Source organism: Physcomitrium patens, chromosome 20 (assembly GCF_059467195.1).
Source record: "Physcomitrium patens ecotype Gransden chromosome 20, ASM5946719v1, whole genome shotgun sequence".
Taxonomy (NCBI): Eukaryota; Viridiplantae; Streptophyta; class Bryopsida; order Funariales; family Funariaceae; genus Physcomitrium; species Physcomitrium patens.
The window spans coordinates 5,877,894-5,891,006 of NC_143429.1; the positions used below are offsets into that span (position 1 = coordinate 5,877,894).

The 13,113-nt window shown below is 39.7% G+C and overlaps 2 protein-coding genes across 10 annotated transcripts; one reads left to right on the forward strand and one right to left on the reverse strand.

The window, feature by feature from the left end:
• The first annotated feature begins 4,723 nt into the window (after positions 1 to 4,723).
• Positions 4,724 to 6,327, forward strand: LOC112273053 (acyl carrier protein 2, mitochondrial). 7 transcript variants are annotated; one of them, XM_024501391.3, is made up of 3 exons: positions 4,724 to 4,794; positions 5,277 to 5,527; positions 5,936 to 6,327. In XM_024501391.3, exons 2-3 carry the CDS (start codon positions 5,333 to 5,335, stop codon positions 6,110 to 6,112), a joined length of 372 nt encoding a protein of 123 aa, XP_024357159.1. In that variant the 5' UTR covers positions 4,724 to 4,794; positions 5,277 to 5,332; the 3' UTR covers positions 6,113 to 6,327. The 7 variants fall into 7 exon arrangements, with proteins under 7 accessions (XP_024357159.1, XP_024357163.1, XP_024357158.1 ...); XM_024501395.3 differs by having other exon boundaries at positions 4,775 to 5,124; XM_024501390.3 differs by having other exon boundaries at positions 4,775 to 4,984.
• Positions 6,328 to 9,995: 3,668 nt separating this feature from the next.
• On the reverse strand, positions 9,996 to 12,246 carry LOC112273547 (SKP1-like protein 1A). 3 transcript variants are annotated; one of them, XM_024502461.3, is made up of 3 exons: positions 12,133 to 12,246; positions 10,631 to 10,959; positions 9,996 to 10,457 (listed from the first exon to the last, which is right to left on the reverse strand). In XM_024502461.3, the coding sequence occupies exons 2-3, from the start codon at positions 10,931 to 10,933 to the stop codon at positions 10,284 to 10,286; spliced, it is 477 nt and encodes a 158-aa protein (XP_024358229.1). In that variant the 5' UTR covers positions 10,934 to 10,959; positions 12,133 to 12,246; the 3' UTR covers positions 9,996 to 10,283. The 3 variants fall into 3 exon arrangements, with proteins under 3 accessions (XP_024358229.1, XP_090101468.1, XP_024358230.1); XM_090245342.1 differs by having other exon boundaries at positions 12,057 to 12,246; XM_024502462.3 differs by lacking the exon at positions 12,133 to 12,246 and adding an exon at positions 11,705 to 11,844.
• Positions 12,247 to 13,113: the final 867 nt, after the last annotated feature.

The window sequence follows — 13,113 nt, forward strand, 5'->3', positions numbered from 1 at the left end:
CTTAGTACAAAAAATTAAACCCATACACGTAGAAATCATAGACAATCGTTTATTATCTTTTAAAGATATTACTCATGAAATACTTTCTATAGATGTAATAATAAATGGTCATAATAGTCATGTAATTTTTAATATAATTAGATCTCCTTCTAATCCAATCATTTTAGGTTTATCGTGGCTAAAAAAATATAATCTTGTGATAGATTAGATTTCTTGTAAACTTGACTTTTTTTCAAACACCATTAAGTTTTTTTCTAATCCAATAAAAAGCCATGAATCTAGTATAGCCAAACATGTACTTATATATGCAAAAGCTTTTTTAGATGCTATAAAAGAAGGATCATCTTTTTTTATTTATGCCACACCCATTTCAAATAATGGAAAGATTTCAAGTGAAATTCCAAGTCAATATTAAGATTTTAAAGATATTTTCGAGAAGAAGAATGCAGATATTATCTTGAAGCATCATCCATATGATTGCTGAATCAATCTTAAAGAAAGAACTTAGTCGCCATTTGGTCCAATCTATAATTTATCACAAAATGAGTTACTTGAACTCAAGAGGTATATTGATGAGAACTTGGCCAAGAATTTCATACGCCATTGAAAATCTCTTACAAGAGCTCTTAACTTATTTATAAAGAAAAAAGATAGTTCAATTCAAATATGTATGGATTATCGAGGATTCAACTAGATTACCATCAAGAATAGATATCCTTTGTTTTTGATATCTGAACTTCTTGATCAATTAAATCAAGCTAAGATCTATACAAAAATAGATCTACAAAGAGCGTATAATTTGATACACATTAAAAAAAGAGATGAATAGAAGATTACATTTCGAACAAAGTATGGACACTTTGAATATAATGTCATGCCTTTTAGACTCACAAATGCACCAATTGCTTTTCAATATCTTATGAATGATGTTTTTTGTGACTTTCTAGATGATTTGGTTGTCTATTACTTAGATGACATTTTAATCTACTTTAAGAATGCAGAAGAATATGAAGTTCATGTTTGTCATGTATTACAAAAACTTAGAGATGCAAGATTATATACCAAGATGAAAAGTGTATATTCCACACTATTCAAGTTGAAACATCATTTCAAACAATGGTCTAATGATGGATCCTAAAAAAATTCACACAATCATAGATTAGAAGATTCCAAAAACAATAAGTGATGTATAATGTTTTTTGGGATTTGCCCATTACTATCAGATCTTCATCAAGAACTTTTCTTAAGTTGCAACGCTACTTACACACTTAACTTATAAGAACAAGCTTGAGTAGAATAAAGAAGTAAAAGCATCATTTTAAGCTTTGAAGAAAGTTTTTACTTTTGCACCAATCTTATATTACGTTGACTTCTCCAAAGAATTTTTTATGGAAAAAAATGCATCTAATTTTGCCTTAAATGTAGTCTTTTCATAAATAGGATTAGATGACAAACTTCATCTAATAGCTTTTCATTCAAAAAAAATTTCAGCAGTCAAGATTAATTATGAGATCCACGATAAAGAACTTCTTGCAATTGTGGATTCTTTTCAAGAATGGCACCATTATTTAGAAGGTGCTTCAAGTCCAATCACTATATATATGGATCACAAGAACCTTGAGTATTTCATGTTAGTACATATTTTGAATCGTCATAATTCTCATTGGAGCATGTCTTTGTCAAGATTCGAGTTCAATATCACTTATTGGCCAAGAAAACAATAAGATTTGTCTAATGTCTTTTCTAAATGTTCTTATCTTACATCAAAAGAAGGAAAATCAACTTTTGATCAACAAAAGATAATTTTACTGAAGCTTGAATAATTTCATCTCGGAGTAATGAAATCAATATTAACTATTGATTTGACTTTTTTCAAGCAGATCCAAGCAAGTATGTTCTCAGAGTTTTTTATTCATGATATTAAAAACTATTCCTCTAAGTCTCAAGATACTTTTGAGTTTGAATTTAAAGAGAACCTACTCTATTTCAAAGGATACTTATATATTCCGGAAGGAGAAGCATGATTACGTGCTCTTGAAGCTCATCACAATTTCTCTGCAGTAAGACATTTTGGATATAATAAGACTTTGGAGCTTATATCTAAAGATTTTTAGTAGTTTCAAATGTAGAAGGCTATTAAAGAATTTTTGTAGATATGTGATATTTGTTTAAGATCAAAAACTTCTCGTCATCGACTTTATGGACTCCTCCAACCATTACCTATACCAAAACAACCATGGTCTTTTGTCTCTATAGATTTTATCATGAATCTTCCAATTTCAAGTTCATATGATTTCATATTTGTGATTGTAGATCGTTTCACTAAGATGGCACATTTTTTATCATGTACAAAATTTATCATAGGTGAAGGAATAGCTAAATTCTTCCTTGACAATATTTATCGCTATTATAGATTATCAAAGGATATTATATTAGATAAAAGAATATAGTTTTTATCAAGTTTTTAGAGAATTCTTTTAAGATATTGAAAATGGATATAAAACTATCTTTGGCTTTCCATCTTTAAATTGATGGACAAACAAAATGGATAAATCAAATTTTAGATTAGTATTTGAGGTGTACCATCAACTATCAACAAGATGATTGAACAATTCTTTTGCCATTGGTAAAGTTTGCTTACAATAATTTGATACATTCTTGTACTCAAGAAACATCTTTCTTTGCCAATTACGGTTATCATCCACGATTTGACACTTTTGACTTTTCAAAAGTTAATAATCTTGCAACAAAAGATGTGGCAAATTGATTGTCAGAGCTATATGCAATAATGAAGGTACAATTAAAAGAATCTCAAGCATGATAAAAAATCAATGCAGATATCTATTGCAAGGAACAACCTCAATTTCATGTGGAAGATAAAGTATGGTTACTTCATCGTAATATTAAAACTATTTGTCCTTGTGACAAGCTAAATTATCGTAGGCTTGGACCATTTCCCATTTGTCAATAGATCAATCTAATTGCTTATCGATTACATCTACCAAACTCTATGAAAATCCATCTTGTATTCTATGTATCTTTACTTGAACTATACAAGACAATGGATATATAAGGAAGGAGACAAATGCCACCACTTTCTATAGAAGTAGACAATAATGAAGAATTTGAGGTGGAAGAAGTCTTAGATTCAAGGCGGTACCAAAATAGGTTAAAATATCTAGTACATTGGCATGGATATGACATTAATGAATGCATATGGGAGCCATCCAGGAATCTAGGAAATGCATCAACTAAAGTTAAAGCTTTTCATCAACGACATCCATCAAAACCAACATGAAGAGTCAAGAAATTCTTTGCTATAAAGCAAAGCAAGCCCAATGGAGATTTCATTCTATCTTGTATCATTGTTTCTTTAGATTTTTTAATGCTTAGGAGATGGAGAACCAACAACTAGCAGATTCAGCTCAAGAGCTATCATTTACTGAGCTACATGACGAGACATTACGATTATCACAACCTTCAAGATTACAAAATTGAAATGAAGATCTTTAAGAACGATATATTTTTTCTTGAATAGATGGTGAAATATAACGCGTTTGGTACCACAACCTTAGAAAGCATCCCTGTTGTTTAGTAATACTTTTGGAAGTATGAACTACTCTTGATGGTATTACTAATGTTTTGTTTGAACGAAGTTATGAAGGCCTCAATAATGATCAAATATTAGGGTGATCTTCTCGCCCTAGTATGGGACATTATTGATGGTTGAAGGGACCTATCAACTACCTTCAAAGGAAACAAAGATCACAATATGTGACAAATACAATTCGATGCATCTTAGACTTCATCAACATACAATGACAGCTCCTTATGGAACTCGTCCCTAGAAAGGGGGATAATGTCACAAATATACATATTTATCTTGATAATTATCTAAATAAGAAGAATATGTAGAAGTAAGTCAAAGTAGATAAATATGATAATATCTTGTAGATAGCTTCTTAGAAGCTTCATAGATACTGCTTTGTCTTTATACATGTCTATAAGTGATTAGTAGGTTGAAAACTTGGCCAACAAAGAAGCCAAGTATCCACATGTTGACCACTTTTAGTACAAGTTGGACATATGGCACACACCTAGGAAACTTGCTTTGCAAATTAGACATGTGTTTTATAAGTTGAACATGTATTAGATGTCCTATAGCATGTCGCCACATAGTTTTTAGTTAAGTAGTATATATAGAGGCAAGAGTGAGGCCTTCTTCACTCTTGTCAACTCCTTTCTTGCTTTTAGTCTAGTTTCAAGAATCTTATGTTTTCTAGACTTTGGCAATAGTCATTCTAGTTCTTCCTTGAATATACATATTTTCTTCTATTTTGTCACTTTCTTTTTGATACAAATTCCATGAGTTTATGTATCTTCTTCCAATTTCTGTCCTTGACAAAGAATCCCATGAATGTATTCTTTTTTAGATTATACTATTGTTTTATATTTCTACTATAAAATATTGGTTAGGCTTTAAATAGTTTTCACTATTCCAAAATAATAACATTACTACTATCATTTAATGCAAGTGTATTTTGTACCAATTTCCTTAGTTAGATGGAAGATACCAGCCCATGTTTTACTTAATTGTGAAAAAAATCAGAATATTAGCTCAAGCTCCCGAACGCACGTGCAGCAGAACAACAACCGGTGACCCCTCCAACTCAGAAAGGCACAGCCACTGTTGGTAACTGGGAATTGCCGGTAAACTCAGGAGATTGAAGCGTAAACCCCGCTTGGGGCTTTTAGGTCGTCCTAAACTCTCACTTCACCTCCGCGGACTAGCAGGTTCGTCTCGCAATCGGTGCGATTGCTTCCCTGCCCCATTCATTGTGTGCGGCATCGGGTCCTTCCATCTTTCTCCTCACTTTCCCAACTTCATTTCGAGCATTTATTTGTAGCTTTTGGTGGTTTGTGGAGGTAATTAGAGATTGCTGACAAGTAGAAAGCGTCGAAACTGAAGGGACTTTAATTTTAGGTTCGTTTGGCGTTTTTGCCATTTTCCATTGTAGCTGAGGATTTCTGGTCTTAAGGTGTTGAAGTGGCCGACAGTTGGTCGTGTTAGGCGTTTGAGTTTGGAGCGGATTGAAAGAAGGGAGTTCAATTTGTCGAATCAGGGTTGGGTTTTGATTGTGCCGCCTTTTTGCGGCAATTTTTGCATTGTTAATTCGATCGTCAATCTTTTTATGTGAGCGCTTTCTGTGTCTAAATTTTGTCGTATTGGTGCAATCATGGTTATTCATATTTCGGGGCCATTGTGTGATGCGTAGGATTTTTCTTTTCAAATCTAGTTCAAGGAGCTGAATCCGGCTACAAGGAGATCAAAATGCAGGCTGTGCGGGCTGCTGTGTTGAAGCGCATGCGAGTGGGAGTGACCGCACCATGGGTTCAAGCTCCTGTTGTTACCAATGCCTCTCGGCTATTTTCCGCTGAGGCCCACGGGACGTACTTGGACAAGCACGTCGTTACCGACCGCGTTTTGAGTGTTGTCAAGAAAATGCAGAAAGTGGATAGCGCTAAGGTATCGTCTCGTGATCAGAGGGTCAACTGCTTTCATATGGAATGATATTGAATACACGTGAAGAAAACTCACGTGCTTTTATAATTCTTGTGAAATCTTATGTGGTATGACATTATTATGCCTTTAGGGTAGGAAGCTCGAAACCAAGAATTTGTCCACCAACAATTCTCTTCAGCTGTGTCCTCTTGGCTGCCACTGGTGGTGTGACTCCAGAGCATGACCAGTTTGTAGTGATCATCGCTCGTGACGTCATTTTTCTATATGGCTCGAGATGTGGGATTGAAACTATGAGCAACGGTCTCCTAGTACTGTGTTGAAGAATTTTTTTAATGTTTCTCACACCAAAACCTAATTACCACTATACGTATTATAAAGCGGCTAAGCAATATCATTGTGTGTTTGGAATAGGTGACTCCCAATGCACATTTTCAAAACGATTTGGGACTCGACAGCTTGGACACTGTAGAGGTTGTCATGGCCTTTGAAGAGGAATTTGCAATTGAGATCCCCGATGCTGATGCGGACAAGATCACTTCGTGTGCCGATGCTATTGAGTACATTGCTTCTCAACCCAGAGCAAAGTAAAGAAATGGATTAAAGTTTTGGTTTTACCCAGGCAATTTGTGAATTGCAATGAAACTTGTGGAGGTCCTCCTGGTTGGGTAGGATTTTCGTGTTCTGTTATTCTTCGGTGTTGAGGATATTACATGCCAATCTTTCTAGACTTAATGTAAGTGACAACTTCACTTTCCCCAATATCTCTCATCATGGTGATAATAATACAGCGGTCTTCATTGCAATTAGCGAGCCAATGTACTTGCAACTTTTTCAGTGCTTGGATTATATCTTAAAAAATTCAAGCGGCTGGACGTGTGCGTCCTAATCGGTTGGCAATGTACTGTCGATTGAAGTACCGCGTATTTATCCAATCAACGCTAGATGTATTTGAAAAGGAGTCTATTTCGAAAAATTCCGTCTGCTTTACAGTGATGAGAGGTACTGATAGAGTGGATTGTATGTTAAAGTAGAACAATGTTCCAACACCAAACAAGTACACAGTTTGAGATTGGTGATGTTCAAACAGACCTACACACATTAATCGAAGTGCAAGCGATGTCGGAAGTGTCCTGATCAAAGATGAAAAATATAGTCTATTCCACTTTCAATATTTGCAGGGGACTTACCACTAACACCGAGCGATGCCAACGACTATTCGTACAAATGAGCAGCGAAAAAAATATCACATTCCACTTCCGAAACTCGTTCAACGCCGGACTATGAGCCTCCCTTCCATCCTAATCCCACGCAATGTCAATTACCACTAGCAATTTACACAACCTTCAAGCGAAAATCAACCTATACACAAACCATAACAGCTATAGCTCCTTCCTTTACCATAATCACTAATAATATGTCATCTTGCTGACATCTAGCTTTCAGTTACAGTAATGTCCAAAGTCCCAGTCTTCAGTCATATCTCAAACCCCATCTTATTTCAGCATGGCCATCATCACCTTCACCTGCACTCTGATATGTTAATGCGTGCATGTGTACTTTTGTATAGAGTGCAGTAAATCACACATTCTGTAAGAGACCTTCACAAATATGGAACAAAACTGATGTCGTACAGACTTTTACTACCTAAATTGATTACACTCTTCATAGTATAGTACACTTAATAGGTTCACAAACCATCATCATGAAAGTTTGAGGTTGAGCTCTGAGAACGTCCAGTGTTATAGACATAGCAAGGAGTTGCACCACACACTTTCAAGTTGAATTTTAGTTATAGGCAACACTAGGAAACTAATAGAAGGTATATCTAACATCTATGAATGATAAATTTGAAAGTCAAGACTAATGTTGGGAGCTAAATTAAAGTTTGAAACTTTTGAAGTTAGCATTAGGATTAATATAGAAATTAATGCAAAGAGTAATCATTGCAGACTTAAAACATGAGGGACATAGATCTATGAGCATAGAGACGATATTGGCTTAACATACAAAAATTGAAGAAACAAAAATGATCCTTTTGTATTGCAAGGCATAAAAAAAAAAAAACACAAAAACACAAAAAAACTCAAAACACAAAACACAAAAACACAAAAAACAAGAACAAAAACAAAAAAAACACACAAATAATTCTATCTCACAAAACAAGCACGGAGAGAAAACTGTTCCAAGGATATGATAGAAGTTACATCAAATACACTAAGCTTATAGAATTAACAACGGTGGAGATTGATAACCCTCTGGAATGTGTCAAAATTGAATTTCTATTTAATTGTGTTGTAATTGTAGGTTTTGCAGAAAGTAACCAAACTCCTCCAAGCATTGATGCATGCCTTGCTAAATTAGAAAAGTATTTAAGAAAAACAATTTAGAAAAAAAATTGGAAAAAACCTCTAGAAAACTTATATTAATTAACATTTGGGCATAAGTGATAAAAACTTTGAAAATGCCATTACTTACAGTGTAACAATAGAGTGCAAAAGTGTAGTATATAGAAATCATAATAGGAAGAAGATTTCATGTAAGAGAACTAAAATTTAGGACAATTCTCATACTATTAATTAAATACACTGCCTATAACTACAATTAAACCTAGCACTTGTAATTGCACTCCCCTAGCATATACGAAAAATTACCAAAGTCAATTAACTAATGAATCATGGCAAGAAATACAAAGAGATTTAAAATTGAATTTTTTGGATTTTTAAAATTCTAAATACAATAAAAATTTCATCAAGATACTTAACGATATTGTATAATGCAATGACATATGAAAACAATAAAAGACCCACTTAAACCCAACGTCCAAAATAAACCAGGAAATTCATACCCAACCTTTACAAATAAACAATTGTGAAGTGTGTTCCTTTTCAGTAAAACTAAAACTAAAATAACCAAATTCAATTTTGAGAATAACCACGAGGTTAATTTAACTTCAGGTTTGTTCCGAAGAAATTTTACACTCAAATAACGTGTCCCAAATGAAATAACACTTCAAATTTGTCAGATATCAAACATAACTAAATACTTGGAATACTTCCATCAAAACGCTTCTCACTTCTTCCAAAGGATGGAAGTGGATTCAACTCATACACACCAAAATATGGCCATTACATCGAATTCATTCAAGATTTCACTTCTCTAGCATTCCCAACTTAATCCACATATTTGAGCAAAAAACTTTGTTTCCACGCAAACACCTCAATAACACGACTACATAAAAACAGATAACAAAAAGCAAGAACAAACAAACACATGCTGTGACGCTGTTTCCTATTGGTGAAACATTCCAACCACTTTGTACTTACAAATTGATTCTACAAGTGCCTACAGATGCTTCTGCATCTACCATGTGTTTGTAAAAACTTCTCCTACAATTTTTGTGCAACCAGATATTTACTGCAGAAACACGCAAATTCGGCACTCGTCAGACGAAAAAAAGAAACAAGACGACACGACACGACACCGTGAATGTCGCATCCCTGAACTCTGATTGCATCATTCAAACTATCTCCACAACTACCGTAATCTGCTCAATCGCAGCACCCGATAGCACGTTGCCAATCAAAGCATCCAATAACATCCCCATGTCACTCAAAACAGCATTCCATAGCACACTCTGATACACCCCTACCCACCATGTACTTCCATCCAACTTCTACGCTATCAACATTCGTGCTTTCTGCCACCCCGACCTCACCCGCACCAAATAACTCAAATGCTGTCCCCTGCTAACTCAGCATCACCGCCTCGCAAACCCGAACGCATCCTCACTTCGTACTCACCGCAACCCCCACTCACTTGCCCCGGCCATCGCCCACACGATGCACTCCACTAAGATTCCCACTCCTGACCACGCCCAACACACCCCACCCATGCTCACGCCTCCTTGCCTCCCTGCCACAGGAGGACCCCTCCGACCTCCCACCTCGAGCCCATCCCATCGCGCCTTCCCACACCCAACGCGCACTCCCGTGCACCAAGACCCGCTCCCTTTCACATACACCGACCTACTCACCCAACGATATCCACCATTCCGCTATGCGATCCACGCTCGTCGGGGCATTGCTCCAACATCCTCGCACGTCCTTTCATCTACTCTCTGCACATCTCGACCACACACGCTCCACACTATACCACTCACACCAAAACCGGTGCCGGTCCACGACACACACACACAAACACACACAACCACACAACACAAACCCTCCTCCCACGCACCCACCCACAGTAAATCGTACCCTTCCATCCCACGTTCACAAAGCGCATTCAACCCACCAGCTCACCCATCACCTCAACTACTCCACTCCCCTTTTCACCGCAAAAACACAGCTTGCAACTGCACCCACAACCACACGCCACGGCCATCCATGACTACCATCCTCGAAAGAAATGGGTACTATGCATTCATGCATCCCAGCCCGTAGGCCACCCCGACACACTTGGATGCGCACTCTTTGCTTACTCACGATGACTCAACTCTTCATCGCCAAAACATCTTAACATACCATAATGTCCGCACCACTCTGCCGGTAATGCTGGAAGATAGGCAATATCAAACAGTTTCTTCTAGCCTCCCTCATTCATACAACACTTCCTCTAGTCCCATCAGTTCATGGTCCCTCGTGTGTGCACAAACGCCCAGCCCAGCATTCTGGACTGCGCTTGCTCAACTGTCACTGTCAGGCCCAGATCGTGCTTTGCAACCCGCCTGCTACTACTATCCGCCTTATCACGGCACACTCTACTCGAACGCCCACTGATTCTCCCTCCTCACTTCCTCTTCCTCCTCCGGAGTGAAGTCGTTCTTGATGTTGAACGTTTTCCTGATCTCCTCCGGCGTCTTCCCCTTTATCATGTCCGCCACCGTCTGGCACGTCAAGTCCAGCAGGTTCTTGATGTTCAAGTAGTTCGCTGCCTGTTCCCATCATTCACCACCCCGACGTCAGCACAACTCCTCACCCCAAGTCACCCCCTCCTCTCTCGCCCCACAAACGTTGCACGCGCCATCATCGCGCTTCCGCCCCCGCTGGGATGCACCCCATCCCCCGCCCTGCACGCAACAAACAGGGTCGCATGCACATCACTTACCAGGATCAGGTCGAACAGCGTAGCTTGGTCCACCTTCACAAAGTCCGCGTCCCACGCCTTGATGTCGTCCTCCGAAGCGGCGGGCTTGTCATCCGTCGCCCCCTTCTGATTATCCACGTGGTACTTGCAGTATTCGATCACCTTCGCCAGGATCTTGCTCGACACGTTGGGCAGCGGGATCACGGCGTCCTTGCCCGTGTCCTCGATCATGTTCTTCACCGCCTGTGACTCGAACGCCACCGCCTCGTCCACCTCGAACATCTCGTCATCCGAGCTCCTCAATTTCACGCGCTGCTCCGCCATGGCCACCAACAACGGTCACCGGATCCCTGCACACACCCACCCAACATATCAACCGCGTTCAGAATTCCTTGTCCGCCTACCACCTCCGGTTCCGCCACCACCGTGCTTCCCCATGCCAATGTGACCAAACATACTCGTGACCCCACCACCAAATCGTCGGAACCACCGACACTTGCGATCGCCCTCTCCGACGTCGACAACCACCAAGCCTCGACCGGGACGCACTCACGCCGCACAATGTAGGCGTGGGCTCCACATCGACACCGCCGTGGGCGAGAGACCAACCCTGGACCGACCACAACGGCCAACCCCTCTGCGGCGTACTCCGCTCGCCCACCCTTTGCTCCATGCAAATCGACGCCATGCTGCGCAACAGGGCTCCGCGGCTCGGAACCCCCTGCCCGACCCACCAGCGCCCACATACCCTAAACGCCGCTGCAATCCTAAAATGCTGCCGACCACGGAGTCTCCCAGCGTCACGCCCTGACAAAGCTGCGCTGCTACAACTTTGCCACCAAACTCAACGACAACCTATGCGCCCACTCGTGCTCTCCCCCCCCCCCAACACTCATCGTAGCTCAAACGGGATTGCGCACCACCCCTGGCCGCTTCCCACGACATGCCCGGTGCTCAGCGTTCCTTCAAGAACACTCTTAACTCGGGCGCTCACTCGTACCTCATCCAACCCACCGTTGTGCCCACGCTAAACGCTAACGCAACCAGACCCTTTCCACCCCACGCTTGCGTCAAATTCTGACGACACCAACCCACCCAATCTGCTGCGTGTTCTGCGACACCCACGCCCAACCGCAACACACAAACACCCGATCGATGCCGCGCCCAGATTCACATCGCTTCTCGTCAATCCTTCGGACCACGGACCGCAATCCGCTGCCCTTCGACGGCCCCCCAAAGCGCACACAAATCGCACCCCAAGTATCAATTCTCCAAACGGGTTCCCAAATTGAACCCGCGAAGATCACCCGCGACCCTAACAATCCACCTCCGCGGCCCAACCTAAAGCCCTGGGCGCTCGATCCTCCTCGTCCTCTACTTCCATTCCCGCAGCATCAATAACCACATACACGAACGAACAAACAAACTGCACCAGACGGACCATTACCAACACCAAATTCGTCGCGGAGAAATCACCAGGCAACGGGACCCGCCACACAACCTGCACTGATACATACACTCACCTGCGGGCGTGATTGAGGATACCGCACAGCAGAACGGCCCTGGATGCGATGCAGCGACGTCAATCAGCTTCGCAATTCCCTTCTCCGGCTAACGAAGCGGGAGAGCCAAACTGCCAAAAAGCGCACAGTGACGATGATGAAACGAGAGCTAAAATGAAGAGAAGCAGCAAAATCGGAAGGATGGGAATCGCAAATTCCAGAACGAAGGGAGTGCGCGAGGATCGAAGCGCCGGTCAGAAGAGAGGAGTCGCGACCTTGTGGATTGGGAACGGCGGCGAGAACATTCGGGGAGCTTCTAGGGAACGAGGGTGCAGCTGTGGGACGAACGAACGGACCAGATGAATAAACAAATAAAACAATTGTTGGATGAATCTCCCGGTTTGGAGTCCCGATCTTCAAGCACATGTACCATTGCGATTTATAACGTATTCAATAGCAACTTCTAAATTTTCATATCTTGCATTTTCTCACAGCATTTTAGCATGGCTTTGGTATCTCTCACCACAAATCTTATGTTTGTAAAATAATGGATTGGTATGTTTTGGTCTTCCAGTGTTGTTTTTTTTTTTTTTTTTTTTTTTTTTTCGTTTTTTGTTGTTGTTGTTGTGAGAATAATTATTTAATTTTCTACCATTGTATATTATTACATATTTAAGGATATTTATAGTATTTCTTCTTGTAGATCTTGTAATTTTGACATTCTAATTGTTCAATTGTATAATATTCTAAATATTTGCTAATTGTATTTTATATATACCCTTAAAGTCTACTTTGGTTTCTTTACATAAGTTTAGTTGTGATTTCTTTTTTTATTTTATGCTTAGCATATTACTTAGATCAAATGAATTAATAATAAAAACTTTGTTTTGATCAAGGACTATATCTTAGCTATATACAACATAAATTGGAACTAATTCTCTTACATTATCCATATTATGATTGAATCCATGTTTTGCCAATAATATTTTATTATATGCAAAA